Genomic DNA, 23,301 nt, shown 5'->3' with positions numbered 1-23,301 from the left:
TTTCTCTCTGGGTACTAAACAGTTTCACATGGAATTTGTAAAGCTGCTAATATATTTCTACTATAATGAAGCAATGTTACATAGTAACTAGTTTGATGCTTTATACCTCTCATTCATTGCCTCCATTGAAATCGGCTGACCAGTAGATCTGAATATAACCGTTCATAGTGTTAAATGGTAATTAATTCATAATAATTAATTAGCTAATATTAATATGCCATGACAGACTAGGCATCTGTATATATAGTGATAATCCCCATAGTAGTAATACTGTAATTATTAATAATACCCCAAAAGATAAAATGGGTGGTAATCAATACACTGGAATAAGCCTATACTATTCCATTTTTTGGTTTAAAATCTACTTAGTAATCATAACTACAATCAATAATCATGTGTAAATTGTACCTGATCTAAACTAAGTATCAAATGAATAACACTCTTGAATAGTCAAGTGTTAGTTAGATTGTGTGTACATGCACAAGTATCGCATATGCTTTCTCAAATCAGGCATTTCTTCCCTTAAAAGTGAGCTTTGCACTATACAGTTAAGGCGAAACACTTAGAACTTTTGTAAGACATTAAAAAAACTTTTTGTCATTATTTTTGTTTATGAAAAAGACTTTTGGGAAGGTAGGTGCAATCTAAAATCTTTGAAAAAATGACAAGATTGGATGTGCATGATACCACTATAAAAAAAGAAAAGGGATTGGATTGAAGGCGACATAAAATCTAGTCTTTAAATGTTTGCATTTTTTAGAAACCACTATTTCTATGATGAGAAGGTATACATTGAATGGTGGATTAAACATGTTTTTACATAATTTGAGATTCACTGCCTTATATGGAACTACAAACATTGCAGAATATGTGCTTTGTATGTTATCACCTCAAATTGAAGATATTATTACCTAAGATTTCAATCATATTAATTAAATATCAAAAAATTCTACTTTTTTTCTTGTTTGTAATGATGCATATTATATAGTTAATTACCACAAGATGTAGCATTGGCATGCAAAGTCTGTACAATGTTAACAAGTCATTTATTGAATGAAATATGCTTTATGTAGACATCAATACACTATCAAATTTATCAGCGAGTTTTTGAATTGCCAAATTTATGTAATAAAGCACAGAAATTAATGGGACATTTCTGCAAATTTAAAAGAAGACAAAGTACTTGATTCAAAATCTCTTATCAAAACCGTTAACACAAGTCAAATTCCAAGGTTCTTATTTTACAATCCAAAGAAAATGCACTTAATGTGTTCCTTTGGATAAAAACTAAGAACTTTTTAAATTTGACTTCACTTTATCAATCCTGATGAATCTTCAACTATGAGCTGTTGAGCACTGTCTTAATGGTTGATGAATGTCTAATGCATTGAAGGAAATAATTGACTATTCCAGTTAAAATCCATAGACATATGCCTAAATCTCCTGCACAGGGGATGTATAGTTCATTATGTAGTCACCCACTCAGGTAACCTCATTTGAAATTCACACTCTCTGTGTGGATGGTTAAGATCATGTCTACCATATAGGTGTAAGGATTTCAACAGGAATAGCCCAATCAGTCCTTTCCATTTCTTCAATGAGTTATTCCTATCTGTGGTGTGAATTGTCTTGAGCAATGTTATCTATACCATTTTCGCCCTGATGTGGCAGTAATGCTAATGCGCATTTCATTGGGTGCAGCCTCAAATCACTAGCGTTCACTCAAAGCACTGACGTACACACATACTTAACAAATGCTGCATAGATACGCTTGTGAAACAGCTGCCTCAACGCATTGACGTAACTGCCACATCAGGGTGGAAAATGGTTCACGCATGATGTCAAGATTTTGAATTAGAAGTAAAAAGTGCTAAGATAGACAGCAAATTATATTGTACAAAATTCAGAAATCCAAATTTGATGCTACATAACCTCGATCAATGACATTTTGTGTTAGCACTTTCTCAAATTGAATGACCAATGCCTACACCGTGCCTGTTTGGTTATTTATGACCAAGTCCTAAACAACCAAACAGCAACATCAACATCAGCTCCAACAAGAAGCAGCCGTCGAGGTGCGGGCAAGCATGAAACTGTTATTGATCCAGGTATGTAATATCAAAATTTGGATTTGTTTAAAAGAATTCTGAACCATATAATTCATTGACAATCCGTAATTACTGATGAACTTATTTGCGGAGAATTGGATTACATTAGTCCCCTCACTGTAACATCAACTGGCAATAAAGGCTTGGATGAAAGTTTCTGCTGTACTTCCACAGCAAGTATGTGTATGTGCACGCGCATGTTTACGTGTGTATGTGCATGTGAACATGTATTTGTTTACAAGTAACCATGACTGTCTTGTCGACCAGCACTCAAGACAAACTGATACCATTCAGACCAGCAATTATACAATCTGGTTACAATGTGCCAATTTACTGACAAAATTGACCTTTTTTTTAAGGGAGAAAGAAACCTTTTCAAAAAAGCTTAAATGCAAAGTGATCCTGTGATGTCAATATTACCATACAAGACTGTTGACATCACTAATTACGCAAATGGTAAAAAATAAAAATGAATACACTTAAGGAAAATACACTGCTGATTAATTAATGCAACATTGCAAAAAATGCATTTCAAACGGTAAATATCTGAATTTGACGAAAACCTTTTGAAATCCTGTATGAGTTTCACAAAGTGAATACAAACATCTAGTGTTTAAATGTCAGTATTCTTGTTATTATTTGCATATCACTAAAGACATCATGAAAATCTGGATATGATATATAATATATACATGTGGATATGATAACAATGCCATGGTTAAGTAATTGTTCAACCAACTCTTGCACAGTTTCATCACTGCTACACCCAAAACATACTACACAATGTAATAATGAGAGAATCAAGCCCTTGCAAAAGACAATTCAAATTTTCTGTCATTTATATGGCAGTAAAAAATAACATGGAATCAGTAGGTCAACTGTGTTGTCAGTTCTATGGCTTCTTTAAATAGCCAAGTGTGCAACGTCACCACTGCACCGTACATGGGCAAAATATAAGGCATAGTACATTGAACAGTGGTTCTGTTATCACTATGTCAGAGTGAATCGCATGTAGTTAACTGTCTCTGTTTTAGGCTTACGGCCTTGTAGTGTCTCAAGTCTGACCATCAATTTTGTCTTCTCTACTCACTACCTAAACTAAATAGGTTTGTAATCGTCTCAATTTACCCATAATTACTGCCATATAAATCACTTCCAATTTGTTTGTCACATCAAACTTTGGCTTGCATGTAGTTGTACTATAAAATTTGAATTCAAGTGGACATAATAGCAAGCTCCAGTTTGGCATGCTTTAAAAGTGTTTTTATACTACAAACAATAGTGATTCTAGTTATTGTCAAATACTCATCAGGTGAAATGATTGCACTGTTCTACCTCATCTGTTTCAATAATTACAAAAATTGGTGTCGCAGCTAGTTGCAATATAATCATCAGTCAACATATTTTTTGCATTAATTCAAATGAAATTGTAGGCACTTGAAAAGAAATGGGGCACTTGACATAAATGCAAAAAAATGATTGATCAAATACACCTGCAATAATAATCAACTTTATTTGTCAAATATATATATACTTCTAATTATGAGAGCCAGTCATCAAAAATTCATACTAATTTCTTAACAATTAGGGATCATTTCACCTGCTGAGAATTTGACACAATTAAGACGTCCATTTTACAAAGCACTGTGGGTAGGTTTTTCTTATCTACAATCATTAGAAAGCCAATCTCAAGTACATACATACGGGACACATCATAAGATGGCACTATCCTCATGTTTCAAGCTGCCCACCCTACAATTCAATGCTTAGTACAATGATATCAACTTGTTGGCAATAAAAGTGAGATTTGTAGCTCGTCTAGCGGTGCGCTTTAACGCAACCTTAACCAATGAAAATGTACTAGAAAAAATTGATTATAAAGGAAATAGAAAATGCAATGACTTGTGGTGATTTTATCCCCAATCATTTTCATTGAATATTAACAGCATGATATTAAAGCTCAAGAAATGCATGATAAATATGTAATTGCATTTTAAATAATATCAACATTATTTTTGGTGATTTTTCCCCTATAGCCTATATCACATAATTGTTCTGTACAAACATACCTTTAACTCCAGACTTGATAAAATCTTACTTTGAAACACCAACAAGTATTTTTTTTACCTTACAGCTAACCAGACAGTCAGTCAGTCAGTCATATATGAAAAAATCAAATAAATATAGTCAGTATAAAAAGCCCTACTGTCAACAGCCAGGAGATCTAAGTAGTCTACTATCTATAAACATATGGGTGGATGCATGGTGGTAGTACCAAGTATGTGTATGTGCATTACTACAAAGACATTACAAAAATCTGTAAAAGAAGCCAAGTTATGGATCCAAATCTCTGCAATAGACAGTGAGTTTGCCACTGAGGATTTCCACACAAGTATGTGTATACTAAGTATGTTATTGTAATGGATTATTGGAATATGCATTATCTTGCAATAATAAACATCATGCTAAATTATCTATCAGCGTGTTCTTTACTCCAATACATATTTGTTGACACACACACAGACACACTGTACACCTTCATCATGGCTCATGTCCCTACGTCATGGCTCATGTCCCTACGTCATGGCTCATGTCCATATGTCATGGCTCATGTTCCTATGTCATAGGGACATGTGCCATGATGAAGGTGTAGTTATGTGCAAGATAATGATGTGGTGGAATCTCAACATTTCCATGACATCTTAAATTCATATCTGTACACTTAGACACGGATTGTACATGCTTCATAGCATACGTCCTCATATCATGGTGTCCAAAACAATGCAAATGTAAGTGGTCATGATATGACTTTCTTACATCCAAATTCATCATCATCGGTGCATCTAAGTATCCTAACAACCAATTTCTTACAATAAATTTTGTTAGTCTGTTTTCCATACAATGGTTCCAATGTTGTAAAATATAGAAATAGCAAAATGAAAATCAAATAACTGGCAGAATAATTCATACTTGTTTAGAAATCAGACATGGAGTTCAAACATTTCATCCTCGCACCTTTAGAAAAGAAAAATCCTAGTAGTCATATTGTATGACAAGCCTGTTTCTATAACAGTTGTTATACACATACCTGCATGGCAAATTCCTAAACTATACTTTGGTTCACCAGCTGTGACATAGGTGTATATTTCACTAGTGACAGAAGTGTAAAGTTAATAGAACAGAACTTACACCGACATGTCCAAGGACGGCTTGTCAGCACACTTTTGGTGCAACAAAGCACTTGATGTCAGTGCTGAACTTGAGATGAACCAAAGTATAGTACTGTCTAAACTTGCAGAGACTTGAAAATTCAAATGTACATGTAGTAAAATTGTGCATGAATGGAGCTCAGCTTCAACCATGTCTTCATGGAATTCCAAGATCCCTCTCATGAAACTACAGCAGTTGCCAAGGTGCACACTACCATCCATGTAAGATTGCATCAGCAATCATGTACCATTTTCATGACCTTCAATCAGGACTACATCCATTATGATACACTCTTGGCTACACCAGCAAACATGTGTAATTCCAGGTAGGTCAACCCACTTGTACAATGCACTTATCTTCAGAACACATGATCGCGTCCACACCCGTTTGTAATTCAAATACAAAATTTCTTATATCATAATTTTGTAAATATACAGTTAAGACCAAGTTGGCTAAATTTCTGACATTCAATTATTCATTTGACTCGAAATATACAATACATTATACATGTACATATATTGGATGGCAAGACCAGAGCAGAACTGCACATAATTTCAAATACTGCTTCAACCTTACACATCTTTTCAATTACTACAACAACAGGTGAAAATCATAGAATGCATCTCTATGACAACATGTGAAGTTATACAAAATACACTGTGTACAGCATGATATTCTGTTGTCTATGATATTGAGAATGTGACTGCCTCAATGTCTCTCTTGGTAGGGATCAGATCGTAGGATTTTGTTATTACAATGTTTAAGACAATAAATGAGAGAGGCACTCATAAAATCAGAGTTACATGATTAAGTGTCAGGAGCATCATAAATAACAAACTATACATGGGAATAATCTCGGACAAATCTCAAAGTTTAATCTTGATACACTTGCTAGCAGAGAAGAACAGCACTTGCTTACATTTTGAGAGCGTACTCAGCGTAAATATGAAGTGTGGTTCCAATTGGCTGATTCTATCATCTGACAATCATAACAAACCGATAACCTAAAAAGGAAACGCACTGCCCCAGCGTATGTCGCTCATTAATAGGGTGCTCGCATCGATCAAGAGCACAAGAGTGTCATACTTCTCTGGAAGCTATTGTAAGGTGGTATTGCTGCTATTTACTTTATCTCAATTTGATGTGGGTTGCCCAAAAACGATTATGCAAATTATATCTATACACCAATGGAATATAATATTTGTCATTATATCTATCATTTAAATAATTAATAAATAATGAGATATGTTTTAGCAATGAATGTTAGCTTCCTCTTGTCCCCTGATTTAGATTAATTACAGAATTGTATAACATAAGAAGCAACATGCAAAATATATTAAGTGTATTTGCATAACTTCACAGATACCCTGGCTTCCATTTACAGGTTTTTATATATTTTTTATTATATTTTATTTTCATTCTTCAATACAAATAAATAGAACCTTTTCTCTCTGAATTACTCCTTGATCCACATCCCATTCTAGAAAAGAAACACCACAACTACTGAACACATCTACCACAAACGAAATGCACAAGTTGCTTTATCTCAGCCACTAGCTTCACATAAGCTTTGAAGTCTTTAACTTTGTCTTCTCTCGGTATGACCTTTTGCATCTCATGTGATGTGTAGGTAATTTCTTAACATTCAAATAGGATATGGATCAAATCTACAAGCTGGTTCACACACAAGAAATATATTAACAACTACCAGCAGTTCAAATGGAACAGTCCTTACTTAGACTTGCCACATGTATTGCAACCATTACCACTGTTTTAAGCTTAGAGGTGTAGACTGTCACAGTTGGTAGCCTCTAGTTCTGTCGTCTGCTATTTATTTTCTAAGTTATGAATACAAAACGGGTATTTTTATATCATGGCACTGGAAGTTAATTATTGCAACTCTTTAAAACAATCCAATATTAAGTTTTATTCAATCATCATTTCCTGAACCATGGCTTTGATACAATGGTGGTTTTTCAAACATTGGCTGCCCTTTAAAATCAGTTTTCCTTTGTGGTAAAACTTGCCATGTTAATTACTTGTTCATGTTTAAAAAGTGTTGGTATTGTACAAACTGGCTTTAAATCTATTAATTGTCCACCAAATGTTGCTTATTGCACGGATGTTTAAATTATTTCCTTATAGATCTGAAATCTGAATACTTCTCTAAGATGAAATTGTTTACTCAAATGGAAAACTGTTGATTCATGAAAATAAGAAAGACCAGTCAAAAAGATGGAGGTCGAGGTTTGAACCCAAAACTATTGCATTTTTATCAATAATATCCTTATTTTGCAAATAATTTTAAGTAGCAATACAAAATAGCAAGTCTAAACAATCCAATAAAATTTGTCACTAGAAAAAAGGAGGTATAACTTGAATAAAAACTACACCTTTTTTTATACACAATTCAAAATAAGTCTGGAATACTGTGCAGTAAAATAGTATCAAAGAGAAAGCACCCACGCTGCAAGATATTATCTTATTTCTCTATAATCTTGATTAACTCTCAAGTTTCTATGTATTTTGTGTATGTATACAATAGGCAGATTTGCAATGCTCGCATTTGAGCAATATATATAAGAGTTTAAATACACCATATTAAAGTTTTTAGCTATACAATACAATATTTAGATAAAGATATACATACAGATCAATTTGAAAGAGCTCCATATACAGTGTAAAGCGAGCTGTGATACATGTTACAAACAGCGCCCTCATGAGGTGGAATAAAGAGAACCTGCTCATCCACAGCATAAGGGCACCAGGGTAGTCAGTCAGTGGGGTGTTCATTTAAAGGGGTATTTTTACACTGAGCTTGTCATGTTTTCCCATATAAAAATTTACAACTTTTTTTTCATAATGTAAATTTATAGATATTATTCTGTTGCTAACCATAACCAATAGAATGTATTTTGAATTTGCAATTCCATAATATTAATTTACACGTTATTGCAATTGTAAATACCCCTTTAAATTGGCTCTAGAAACATGTCCACCTACCAGAATTACAACACTAGCAAAAGCCACTTATGAATGTTGTAGGTAGAAAAAAAAAACAGCAAAAAAAGGATTAGTACTACATTAATTTTAAGACCTATTTTTTCTCAGTCCATCAAAAAAATGTGTGGTTGATATATACCTTGTTATTCTATACATGTATGGTTCTGTAGAAATGCTATGTCAACATAAGAGGATACAATGACAGCGGCAACTAGTTGTACAGATCACACCCTTCTTTGTTAATAACCTCAAAATATATATGAAAACATGCCAAGCAATCAATTGAAAACATACTTCATTATATATATATGCTATAAAGTGTGCCTGCACCGTAGACTTATAGTACAAAAAGAAATTAATACAGCTTGTATGTGAAGGCCGTCAGGTGATCAAAGCTGGGTAGTGCACAAAACCACACAGCAATAATACAAAGGAAAAACAAAGTACAATCAAAATGATTTGAGAGTAAAACAACAACAAACTTCTGCTTTCAAAGATCTCTATCACAAGAAATTAGTGGGATAAATTTATTTTACATTACGGTATTGCAATTTGATCAACATGCATTGCCTACCTTAAGTTAAACGGCACTGATTTATTTGTCTTTTTCAGGGCGGGATTAATTCGCTAGCTCAGCGCAAGAAAGTCGGACGTGCATCGTAATAACAAATCACTTGCAACCTTATTGCAGTCAACGGATGAATTGCGATGTGCTTTTTTAAAGCGGATTTCTGGACACACAATTGGTGACTTAATATTCTCTCAAAAGGATGACAAACACCTTTGATTATGACATGCACTATGCTGATGTAGAAAGTCTAATTCAAATCTACAACTGTTATCAATTTAGCAAGTGACATCAGTGGGAGTTGAACCAAGGACCTGGTGCACCATACACGAGCATATCAACTAATGCACAACGTCACAAAATGAAGAATATATTCATGTTGTTTGTCTTATACCCTTCAACTGTAATGTTGATCAGTGAAAGATCAAAATATGTCACTTAAATTGAAAAGTTACTGAAGACAACAATTTATCAAATTTGCATGGGACACAACTTGAACTTGAAGGTTAAGTTACACCAAACCAGAGCGATTAAATGGTATTTTGTGTACTCCCATGTAAGAGATGTTACTTCTGATAAATGTCTTTGACACTGCAGGCTTCCTTGATGTAGCTATATGATATTACAGGAAACAATTCAAATTTGTATTTATACATGGGAAGGCCCAGACCATTTTAAAATCATTTAAGATGTGTCCCAGATTAATCTTTATATAGTGGATATAACTTGCCAGAAAGTTGTTCACTCATCATTTCTTTTACTTTGGAATTCTCTCTTTTGACCAGTCATTTGTAATTAAACCAGGTTTATTATTAAGGCCATACCTACTACATAAGGAGTCATGGTACTTGTGATATAGATCTTTGAATGCAGTTCATTTGTTTACATTCTCAAACAACAATAAATTATGGAAAATTCAAATAATTAATGTGTACACAATCAAAGGAAAGCTCCAATCCTGGCTTACCACTAGGGTAGTCAAATTGTCAATAATATGCCTTCTACTCACATACAAATACACCGATATCAACCCCTCAAGCCACATGGCTTAAAATACTTCTTGATGACATTTTCAGCAAATTTAACAAAACGTAGCCCTCTTTTTTCACAAGGGGCTATTTTGTGAAATTTGGGTGATTATCACCTGCAGCTCCTCATTTTAAAATCTGTCACTCCCTAACACATGCTGCTAGTGGGACCTGAAAACGGCTGGATTTGCTGATAAGTTGATAAATTGCTGATAATCCATGACCTGATTTAATCATACACCCTAGACTCAATTAGCCAATCATGACTCTGCTTTTAAAGTCATGCACTACATTGCCATACTAATGAATTGGGTGACTTTTAATCATGTAAACTGTTATAAAGGTCCAAATTTAAAAATGTTGAGCTTCAGGAGTACAACCAGATGAATTCATACAAGTCCAATGCACATATCAATGTACACAGTACTGTTCGCTTTCTACAATACTGTTCACCCGGGACTGTTTAGTACATGACAGACCAAAACTGTACAGTACATGACAGACCAAAACAATACACATGGATGTTGAAGTACTGTAGTTTGTGTACAATGTTGGTGTGTATACCACATATTGGTACAATAGCTTTTAGCAGCAGTATCCTTTGGTTTAGATGGTATCTACCTTACTATAGACAATAGAACTGTTCTAAAAAACCTGTAAGCCTTAATGATTGTATCATCGATGTGTACATCTTCACTGTGCATAGTGTAGATGTGCCGCATCGATGATACGTCATCAGTGGCTCATCAAAAAGGCTTTCATAATTTTCAGAAAAAGCAAATTCAGTATTTTGTCACCTGAAAAAGACTGATGGCATACACTGCCAGCATGTGACTAGAAGGCATCCTCAACAACTTAAATTCTACTGACAATCATACACCATTTCGTAAATTGGTGAATAAATTCACAATGTAAGTAAAAAAATATGATACTACACAAAGTTTTGAAACAGCGATGTGGTTGAACAAAATAAAATAAGTAGGGAAAATATACATTATGGCACCCAAGTGAGCCTTGATTTAATTATTTACAAACCATATTTGGTACAAAACACATATTTAAAGAAAACTTTGGAAAATCCTACCATTTTCAAGAAAGAATGAGGCATGCAAAATGTGCGTGTAAAAGTAGGAAAATAGTAGCTGTAATGACATGTTTGTTTTTATCTTGTTGCTTGCTCGCAGCACGGAAATTGGTGAAATATTTGAAAGTGATGTAATTGTGGCATGAGAGCGAGATCTTCAACAGCCATTTTGAAAATCTGCTTCAAAACTTAAAATGCATGACAACACTACAAAAAGAGCACATGGATAAACACATTTGGTTTTTTTCACGTACGATTAGAAACACCACCAAAAAGAACAAAGATATTAATTAATCTAATATAATCAATAACGTACAAAATTTGCATGCCAAATTGGAGCTATTCCACTGAAACTCTCTTGTAATTAGACCACTTCAAAATTGTAAGAATAATATAAATATGTACAATTCCGGCCAAATTAATACAAAATAAAAAAAGAATAAAGGAAAAAATCTGGATGTATATAGTAAATTGAGTAGTAAAATATTTGAATCAGGTATCTTGTGCTGATAATATTTGGGGATTTATAAATAACATGATGCACTTTTTTTTTCTTAAAATCTAGATATTTTTATACCAATATTGGAGATAAGCAACTGTGTTATTAGTAAACAAACATACCCTCATACATTTGCTGGTGCTGCCGCTGTCGTCTGTCCTTAAAACTACTACCGAATCATTAAAAGGCACAATCATCAAGATAAGTTCAACCATAAATATCATGATACATCCAAAACACAATCAAAATTAATTCTTCTCTGTCGAGAATATGAAATATATCAGAGAAGACAGTAAAAAATAACTGGCTATGCATACTATATTCATTCATATGCATGAAAAAAAGTAAGATACAACCAATATGAGAACACATCTGGGTTGCCTGCTTACAGGCAAACCACTACCTGTTTTTTATTTTTGCCAGCTTTTAGTCAAAATTGCCTGATACATACAGAACTTCTTTTAAAAAATGTATAAACATTTGCAAGAAAACAAAACAATTCAACAAAAACAACAACAGACATTTGAGCTGTAGACGGACATACTGGTTTGCTTTGTCGCCAATAAAATGGAACTTAAACTCAAGAAATGAAATATTGCTCAATAATAATTTCTTTTTCTTTTTTAAATATCAAATCTAAATATCTACAGTACAGCCCTGGCAACAGTGTTTCACAAAATGGCAACATGGCATTATTAAGAAATGCTCATTACAGCCTCAAAAAATAAAAATTTATGACAATAAGGGAAAAACCTGGGTATTCGTACAGACGATTGACCACAAAAAGTATGGACTACAAGCTCTAAATATCTTCATTTTCTTTGAAATAATTCCAACTATAGGCATGTACATGTATGTACAGATTTGTATATACAGATAGAGGCAAAAAATGCTAGTTGGTTAAACTTCACGCACAGAGCGCTCTGGCGCATATGAATTTCCCCTGAATTACTTTCTACGCTTTTCATAGTGTTTTTTTTCCTCCTTGAAAAAAAAATCTGATGGAATAACAGCATACAATTGCACTGGTATTTTAGTGATTTGATTTTTTTTTAGGAACATTAGTACGAATAATGGATATCAAGAACATTTGATAGCGGCACATGACCTTCCTCTGCCTAATGCGATTTGAGTACAATACCCTACAATAAGAATGATTTACCTACAACTACGCACTAACTAGTACTCCAATATATCTTAGGTACAGAATCTTTTTTTTTGTTCACTGTTTTATAATATCACAGCAGAACATGAAGCAAAAACATCAGAAAACAAGCTGTTTCTAATCATAAAGACTGCACTAAGAAATGGAAATCCACCTCGACCATAATCCAGTGCAAACATTACACATAGCTCCAGTCATGTTAGGAACAGCTTGTATGCCAAGGTCACGCCTATAAACACTTATTTTCATTATGATGTTTGGTAAAATGTTGGAAAAATGACAAAAGATGTACGGTACTACTTTGAACCATCCTCATCGTACTTGGGGATGCAGGGCAAGTCCGTTAACGTGTTATTTTAACTCCTCCGTAACATCCCTAGTATAACAAAGCTTATTTTTAACTACTCTACGATTGGAACTACTAATAGCCATTAATGGGATTAAAAAGTGATCGTTTTTTAGGATCGACAAGCAAGTTTTTTCCTTAAAGCATGTGGCATTACATAAAGGTCTACAAGCATATCTGAATCATTAGTAGTGCACTGAAGTCCTTTACACCGTGTAATATCATATAAATGCATATTATTAGTGATATGATGATATATCTATGTAGATTACATTTTACTATAAGACATGGGAAAGAACACACAACAAGAAGACATTTTTATATAAAACACGGTCACCACATTCATAACATTTTCAAGTATATGATGTAGTATAGTATATAATCCAATTGACGATTGTAATTTTTTTTCTTTTAAATATGAACAAATATTAATTATGAATTCCCCCATATAATTATTATTAAATAAAAAATGATATATCAGATTCAAACAAAAATTAATTTTGAATGGTTTTCTTTTTTTTTTTAATTTACAGCTTACATCACATACCCGACATATATGTATCACCTTGTACTACACCAGGATTCTTTTATCCACAAAAATGTGTTACGAAAAAGAAAGAAATGCATCGGCCATTTTTGTTCTAAAATGTAAAGCTAGCCTTGCTGACAACCAAATCGATAATAACCGATGCCAAAATTTGCTTTGTTTTTCTATCAACTTTGGCAAGAATTTTGTGCACTCAATAAAATGATATTTGCTCAACAAGACAAATGGCATGTTTGGTTTGAATACCCAGCTCCATGCTGCTCCGCCATTATATCATTGTCTTGTATGGGCTATCATACACACACCACAAAGGGTTTGAAATCAAGCTCACATTGTAACACATGTCAAACTGACTTCTTAACCACACATCCCAAGTTTCCTTGGTGTTGTGATTATCATAAATGTATCTATGACAGAGCTCCATTAACCTGTACAACAGATACAGCCATATACCTTCACATATATACAATACAGCATACCCATTCTCAAGTATTGAGTCATGTACATATACATTTATGAATCATACAGAGAAGTCAGTTTATCATCTGTTTTATGTTTACTTGTTACTACTACCACGTTGCAAGTCACTCGCTAGTCAAGCTACCGATGAAACTGTAGCCGTCCCTGCAGTGCACCGTAGTCGCTCCTGATGTCTATGTCAACAATGGTGCTAAGATGCTGTGCAGGCTCCATATATTTACACGGTGGTCCATTTTAATGCATGAAGCATGTCACTCTTAGAATTACTTATTTCCACAGCTTTCAAATACAACCGCTTATGTAAAACTCCAGTAGCAGTAAATCCAAATTGAACTGTTGAACAAAAGTTACGTGCACTTGCATACAGTATTGAGCAATCCTGGTCATGCCGACGTCACAATGGATAGGACTACTGGGGATTGAAGCAACATGAACTATCATATCAACCAAGATCAAAATATCGCAATATAATAGGGGTGGCGCCGTGATGGTTACATCATCACATGCCAAAAGCTAGCTAGGCTGACAAAATTGAAAGAGCTCCTTAATGCTACATATTTGTCACTGATGGTGCTATGAGAAACAGAAGAAACACAATGTGCCAATTTTGTTCATGTCGAATACTTGTAGTGGATGATACGATCTGACATCAAATGTATCTCTATCTTTTAGCTGTGATTCGAAACAGAAGCATACAAGTTTCAAATGATGAATGAATGATGGTCACATGATTAACACATGGGGTGTCACATGATGGCCATATATGGTTGTTACATACAAATAAGCTTTTGTTTTATTTTTTACAAGAAGCTGGAGTTTATATCCAAAGCTTTCCTACAATGCTGCTGTCATTTGCAATATCCATCATTAATTTTATTTTGCATAAGTAAACCATCATTATTCCTTTACTACAATGTCACACTAATAGAGATATAACATCACACAGAGAACTGCCCTTTTAAACTTGTCTACATGAGGTCAAAGGTCACAGTTCACTGGTCATATTGATGCGGGAACACCAGGCTGCTACAACAATAGCTGGAATTGACACCTATTATATAGGCAAAAATGCTAGTTGAAACCTTGAAAACAAGGAGGGAGGGTTTTCACGGCCGTGCAACACGGTTCCTGGGTGCAGGCGATGCATCACGACGAGCACGGTCTCTTGCCCCCCCTCTTGTTTCTCTAATGTCTGAATAGTTTGGTGAGTGGTAGGGATCTTGGTATGCCATTGGAGCTCTTGGAACTCTGGCATACATTTCCTCCATTTCAATTTCACGTTCACGAGGTGGTCTACCTCGACCGTTTGCACTCGGTCTCTCAGGGTATCTATCCCTATCACCACGAGACCGATTTGCATTGTGGTTATCTTGAGGCAAGTGTTCTCGATCCCTGTCACGATGACCCCTACGATGTTCACGGGGTTCTCTATGATTACCACGATTATCGGGTATTCATTTTCATATCGCACAGCATCCCGCTCGTCATACTGCCTATCTCTATCACGGGGATCCCTTGAATCAGGTCGACCCCGTTCAGGATCACGAGTCCTTTCTCTAGAGTTATGATGGCGTTCGTCATAATCCCTACGCCTCCTATTATGATCAGCCTCATGTGGGTAATCTCGCAACCTACGCTCCTCGGGTGAGCTTAGATGACGGTCTAATCTATCATCCCCCCTTTCAGGATAGTCTGGGTGTTCTCTTGGATCACTACCAAAACCACTTTCTTGTCTATCGTCATAGAGGGCATCACTATCGTGACCATCATGCTCATCCTTCCCACCTTTTCTCTTATTTCGCTCTTTGTCTCGATGCGATCCTACGCGAGATAAGAGATTCTGGATTGGGTTATGTAGCGGAGATGATGTCCGAGAGACGGAGTTTTGCTGAGGCATTAAAGGTTTGGGTGGATATGCTGACTCCGGACCATGAGTAGCACGCCAATAGATCTCTAAATACTCTGCTAGATGTTCGCAGGCATCTTCTAATTGGTTTTCGTCCAAAATGATATCAAACAGCTCCTGCAAAAGAGAAGAAAATACACAGTAAGATCCATCAATGAGTCAATTCTAATATGTTCACTGGCCACACCTATTATTCTCTATAATGATGTACTTTAAACACAATTTAGAATTTATATTCAAATGTATTTCACTCAGTCCAAACTATAACCCCTTTTTAATTTTAGACTCAACCTGCAAAATGACCTTGTGCAACTGAAAAACAAATAAAGAGTTGAAGACTGCAGTGGAAGAAGGACCCAAGTGCAAAAATTAATTCTCACAAAATGTACGCAATAAATGAAGCCATGGATCAAAAATGGAGTTGTAATATCAACCAGTTCTCTCTCCTGTAATTATTTATGCATACAAGCATTTCAAAAACTCTGAATGTTTGGGAAATTGGACCACTTTATTCACAGAGCTATTATATTTCTGAATACCTATGTACCACAATCTTCAATATTTGCAGTTTGGCTTTTTTCTCCTTTTTTCCCCAAAAGAGTAGCTACATGTGAACACAAATGCTTATATCCTTATTTGATTTAGGAAGATGCAGGTAGCCAATGCTTATCAAAACAACATTGTAATTGGATAAGTACAATTTCACAGAAACCCTCTTGATTCACAAAGGTTGAGTCATTTAAAATAACACCAAACCAAACCACAGAAGCTGCTCATATACGTATGATCTACACAATTAAGGAATAGCCTTCATACATTGCTTGTTGGATGCACAGGAGTAACATACCATGGTGCATACTTTCTAGTTCAATTAGGTGTTGGCGGTTAACACCTTGTTTATCATAAGTGATAATTCTAAAGCTTCCAATTTTTCATCTCACCAATAACACCCTTCATCAATACCAATTCAAGATTTCTCAAAATGATTGATACAGCAAATTGTTTTCAGTCATCCCAGAACAAGTACCACATTGAAACTCATGTTCCCAGCAAACACAGAAAGGTTTTATAAAAACGTTATAACACGTTTTGGTTTTGGTCAAAATGTTTTAATGTCTAGTTATATAATGGTCATGATAGGATTTTTAAAAAGTTTTAATTGAAAACATGCCACAACAAATATTTTTGGGAAACATTTTTTGCAACTATTTTGTCACCACATAATAACATAATGTTAGAATGTTTTGGATCAAGTTTTCAATAATGTTTTCTGAATGATATTTACACTAAACATTATATACCCGACATTTAAAAATTTCTGTAAAACGTTTTCTTTGTGGGTTATAGTAAATATGAATTTGTATAGTGAGAATTTAAGAAAAAGATCATCAACTGCATCATATTGTCGACCAACTCAAAATTTGAAGTAATATGCAAATTGTCAAATGGATGGATACCATAATTTTGGTACACACTGTAGCAAATTAATAAAAAATGTAAATAAATCTTGAGCTGCCATCTCATGCCCTGTCGATACAAGGTTTAATCTATTCATTAGAATTGAACTCATGCCAACTGCCTTCCTACCTCACCCCCACCCAAATGCAAAAACATGCGATGACTTACTGGAGGGCACTGTGTCAATTTATCTGCTGCCACCAACTGGACATTCATGTTGCGACTTTGTGATTTTGATCTGGACTTGATCAACCGTTGTAATACCTGTGTAGAGGAAGAGAAACATGTTCAATCCATTGGCATTAGTGTCTGTTTGGCTGGTTTTAGTTTTACCTTTTACTTACAGGCTGGTTTCATCATTTCATGCATTTATTTATATAAAATGTGCTACTTGTATGTTCTTGCAATCTTATTGGTTCTTACCCGTGTGATATGACATGATATCACACACTTTAGCGTGTGCCCGTCAATGCGATACTTGTCCTCGCAATTTGAACCAATCAGAGGTGCATAGCAAAAATGGGACTGATCGATTCTAAGCCCTACAATCAACAAAATTAATAGTTGGCACACCTTAACAATATGTTGGAACTCTTCACTGCTGCTCTGATAGTTCAGTGAAATTAGTAACTATGTTTGATGAGAAGAACAAACCTTCTCCTTTCCCCTTCCCTTCCCCATTCCCCCACAATCAATGTTGGGGAGACTGGAGAGCCCAATGGAAAAAGTGCTTTCATCAACATTGAACTGGGGGAGAGGGGTGACGATTTACATTTAGTATGCCAGAGTGTGCCAACATTAATTTCCTTGATTGTAGGTAATTCCTTATAAAATGTAGGATTTGATTTGATTAAAATTAGGTCTACTTATGATTAATATATTTATTTGAATTGAAGTGTTTAAGAATGAGAATAAAGGTATTGTTTTTAGCCACTACTTTCGGGATCTGTTCCTTTAGTATACTATCCAGAAGTTGTATCATCAACGCGCCCCCGCCCATGTTTCGCACTTGATTCTTGCGCGATGACACGTTCGCGAGGCCACATTCTGCAACCAACCTATTATCAGATAGTTAATGTTGTCCGACAGCTTCCATGAAACGAGATGTTGGACACTTACCTTAGGCGATGCAATTTTGAGATAGACTACAATGGGAGCCAGTGAAGTCTTGGCAAGTTGGGTAGGGTGGTTGATTGTATCACAGTCCAGTATAACCAGCTGCTGGGACCGTGATAACTCAAATATTCTCTCAATTTCTGCTTGTACTTCAGCTGCACATGATGAAAAAGAACAACATATAAAGGTATGTTATTTGTGTGAATTTGCATGAATTTTAGGGCTGTTACACATTGATTAAAATCAACATTAGTACCCACACTAAAGTATTTCTATTTGTACTTCTACATGAAATTACACATTTATTAAATATCTGGAAAACAAAATATGTTAGTATATAAATCCAACTAATGCTACAATTAAACATTCTTACAAAATCTGTTAATACAGTGTCTTTCATACACTCTTCAATTAACTTTTAGTGAATTATTTGTTAGCAAATAATCTCAAAAATTAAAGACAATGTCATACCACAAAATTAACAATTGTGATAATAATATTAACTACACAAGCTAACTAATGTTATTACCAATGCTAATCAACAGGAATACAAACACCACAAACTTGGTATTAGTCAAACTTTTTACCTATGCGTATCTTTTCAGTAAACAATCCTATACTGGATAGAATTGCTATTCAGGCAATAAACAAAATCAAGAACAAATGTATACATTTAATTATACTAAAACATGCAAAAGTAGTACATGCTCAGAAAATGTATCCAACAAATAATTGTCACAGCAAATGTAACATACAGATATACTGCACTAAACGTTTCTTGTGATCTATGGTAACGAAATCTAGCACCCCCACCTTTTTTTTTTTTTTTTTTACTAATGCAGTATTTAAAGATTTATCTTACATACTATGTCATGAAATTGCTCAAACTTCCCACCAGGTTATTTTATACTTGCAATGCTTAGGTACATGTAAAGGGCCTTTTGTGATATAAATTTTGCATATGGTTACATTTTTCTATTTTCAACTTTCTTCCTGTCTTTCCATTTAACAATTTTGACATGGCATGAAAACCTTAGACTATAATCAAGATTATTTGACTCTTCCATTTGTAGAAATAGGAACTTGCTTTGTCCATGTAATGAAAAACTGGCAGTAAGATACATGATTAGGGATTTGAATAGATCAAGGGGTTTTAACCTTATTGCATTATTTTTAGTCACCTTTGTCTTCACATGAATGGGTTTGATTCGATATGGGAGGGTTGTGTACTCTGGTACAACCTGCAAGTCTCATTAATTACTGCAAATCATTTGGACTATATTAATCTTGCATGCATTCCTTAATATAATGAAAACAGTATTCACTTGTTGATCAAGCCATCCATTCTTCTTAGAAAGCCCTTTAAGTGTACCTCCATTAGCCTTGACATTTTGACTAGAAACAATTCCTCTGGTGATTAGTTCTACTTCATTGAATGTCCCTACAGTTAATAATGAAAACGTTAATTAATCTACAGCCTAGCTCACAAATTTCTTCCTCCTTATTTCAAAACTCTGCCTGCCTTACCATATCAATTAATTTGACACTAAAATGGAGCTTTTATGATAATGTAACATGCTTTTACCTGAAGATTTATGTGGTATACCCTGCATTTTTATTAACCCACTTGTTTCACCTATGATTTATGCTATGTTTTAGTACCACAGCGCACCTCCGATAGCTAATTTTATGTGCTATTTCAGAGAAAACACTATTAACGTGAGTGCACCTTCACAATAATTTTGCCTGATCCGCAGGCTGAAATTTTAGATATTGATAAACACTTGCAAGAAGCTATTTTACTCCTCCCAGGGGAAATATATGTTAGTGTAATATTAATGAAGCACTCACGGAACAGGATTTGCAATGAGTGATCAAAAACAGCAGTCACCAAGATAATAAAACAGTTTGGATTTTGTCTTTGAAAAGGTTAACAGGTGCTTCATAACAAAACAAAACATTTATAGTTGAGATTAGATGATCCATGGCAACCTGCTCTCACTTCGCCCATTTCAAGTGCTTCCAAGGACAATTTCTAAACAAGCAGCTTAAATAATTCCTTACTAAGAGGACAGCAAGTTGTGCGTGAGTGGGGTGTGTTTGTAAACATTGGCAAATGAGGACACACACAAGATATCTCTGCATAACAGTGGATGCACAGGATCTGTGGACGAGCCATGAACGTACATGATTCATTGACACTATTTCTAGACGTAATATGCCATAAGAAAGCATTATAGCTACTTTGTAATGGCCGCAGTTGCCAGAGTAGGACGAGTCTGCACTTGGATAGTAGTGTTTTTCATATCCTTGTTTGCTGGTGGTTAGATGTAGGGGTGTGTCTGTGGGCGGGAGGGTGAATCGCTGTGTAACAGCTAACACAGAGGAACCATAGTTATCCGTATCACAATTGCTGGCAGATTGATAGATCACAAATAGCATACAAAAACCGGGACTAAACCGTGAATTACAAACAACGTCCACAGTTGGGGGTTTATGGCTAGTCAGTGACCTCAGTTCCGCGCCCAACAGGGAAAACACTAAATGTCCGCAATAAAGTCGAAGCAACTCAAACATGTGTCCGTAATAAGGCTAACAAAACTCTCATCAAAGTGCATATTTCTGTCCACATTCGCTGATATTTATACATGTGTGTGGGGGGAGGCATAATTTTACATACCATTTTACTATAACTGCATATTTTAATACAAGTATATAAACCAAACATGCATGTAGTATGATGTCCCTCTCCGATTTACAGCCTTTCAATCTGATGACTTTAAACTCAACATTACAAGGACGGTTGTGTGATATGATTTACAACAAGGTGCCTCACCAAATTGTGAATCACTCTGCATTAAGCATGGAGGTCTATAAAGACATCTGAACACAGTAGAAAGGAATTACAGCAGTTAATCTCTATGGCTATATACCACCATACTTGATATTAATGTATTCTTTATTCCAATGCTACAGCTATTATTCCATTGCATCTTTAAAATCTGGCTTAATGATATGCCAGTATAAGACATTATGACAATAAAGTTGTTTTGAGTGATATTATGAATCCTGCATAACCGACTTGAAATATCACATGGCCTCAGACTTGAGAATGAAGATGCTGCCCCCTGCTTTTCAAAACCTGCCAATGCATATTTTAATGATGAAAAGGTCAAGATTCATAATGTTTGGTAGAATTATAACCTGTAAGTACAGCCATCCATCTGTTGCTTTCCGAAGTGTTCATTTCCTCCGTGACCATCAAGGCAAGTTGGCACGTACACTTTTTGACTCAAAAACTTGATCTACACAAGCAGTATGCTACTAATTGTGGCGTGGTTATACAGAATTCCACATAACTTCTCTCCAGAATGTTCTTTAATTATGTGAGCTAGATTCTACGGAGACCACAACTCTGATGATATTCACAGATTTTGTGGGGGTGGCTGACTTAATTTTTTGAGTTCATGATGCAGTAAATTCCTTATAACACAAAACACCATAGAAAGTTGTAATGACATGTTTAATTTGACAAAACAGCAACTTTTCTGAAAATCATCAGATCTGATAATTTTTGCATTGTTTTATTACCCCTTACACACTACTTACACTTCATGGGGTTGACATTTTTTTTAATTTTAATACTGTGCTGTTGCAAGTTCTTTCTGATGCTAGATAAAAAAAAACTTCTATTGTTTTACAATTGTGATCCCAGGAGGGGATCTTGAAATATATACAAAAATGACAATTTGATCCACACGACTTGCCAAAATGATTTTTTTCTCATTCTAACGTTTTAAAATGTGAGCAGGGTCTCTGTGGGAAATTCTGGGTTTAAAACACCTTTTGAACTCAAAATCTCTCAATATCCCTTTAAAAACTTCATCCTGATATAGAGTTAAATTTACATGCAGATATGATACTCCATGTTCCAAATTTGCAGTAGAAATAAAGTGGTACACTGCACCCAGAAGAAGGGTTACAATTAAGCTCAGTGTTTGCTAATTTTTGATAATGCGTAAGTCAAGCCAAATTGGTGTGAGAGTGACTTGCTACCTTTGACAACTCATCGTGTAGTTTTACCATCATTGTATGTTTTATTCATATTGTGGGGGCCCAATGGAAGGCAAGGTTAAATGAGGCCAGTGAAACAGGCAGACATAATGATGACATTTTCTTATTGACTCACTCACTAGGCAGTAGCATCTGATTTCAAAGAAATTAGAAAACCAACTTTAATGTTTTTGTTTTGGTCTGATGTTCAGTTAGGTCAAGTTTGTGGTATAATGTAGGTGTGTACAGATAGGGTTTGGGTGTGGAAGTAAGGTCTACACACACTTTTGTAGGGGTGTGGTTGTACGGCTGTTGTTTTCATCAATATGCTTACATGAGAGAATGCATTGATGATATCACCAGTAGACAGCATATACTTCCACAAATGATAGCATTAGACACAGTTTAGTATGCTAACATGAGAATTATATTAATGCTATCATCAGTAGACAGCAAAATGTATACAAGGGGAATAGACTGATGTTATCATCACTAGATAGTAAAATATGCTATTGAGAGAATATTAATTAATATTATCAGCAGTAGACAGCAAATACATTAATGCTAGCATCAGACCAAGAAAATATCATCAAAGGTGATCCCAGCGAAGTGTCAAAATGATTAAAATTGTATAAATTGCTTACAAGTGAAGGATAAGTCATTAAAATTGTCATTAATGAGTTGGCGCAGCGGTAGTTCCCTCGCCTTGCACCACTAAGGTCCCAGGTTC

At 34.9% G+C, this 23,301-nt stretch overlaps 1 protein-coding gene across 5 annotated transcripts in view; it reads right to left on the bottom strand.

The window, feature by feature from the left end:
- Nucleotides 1-12,511: 12,511 nt before the first annotated feature.
- Nucleotides 12,512-23,301, bottom strand: part of LOC140153302 (voltage-dependent L-type calcium channel subunit beta-1-like) — a 127,721-nt gene continuing 116,931 nt past the window's right edge. For all 5 annotated transcript variants that reach the window (XM_072176021.1, XM_072176023.1, XM_072176022.1 and 2 more), the window contains 3 exons: nt 18,522-18,673; nt 17,571-17,666; nt 12,512-16,061 (listed from right to left, as the gene is read on the bottom strand). In XM_072176021.1, the coding sequence (XP_072032122.1) occupies nt 15,093-16,061; nt 17,571-17,666; nt 18,522-18,673 (1,217 nt within the window). In that variant the 3' untranslated portion in view covers nt 12,512-15,092. The remainder of the gene's footprint in view (nt 16,062-17,570; nt 17,667-18,521; nt 18,674-23,301) is intronic.

Source organism: Amphiura filiformis, chromosome 5, assembly GCF_039555335.1.
Source record: "Amphiura filiformis chromosome 5, Afil_fr2py, whole genome shotgun sequence".
NCBI lineage: Eukaryota > Metazoa > Echinodermata > Ophiuroidea > Amphilepidida > Amphiuridae > Amphiura > Amphiura filiformis.
This window is presented reverse-complemented; position numbering and strand designations above follow the sequence as displayed.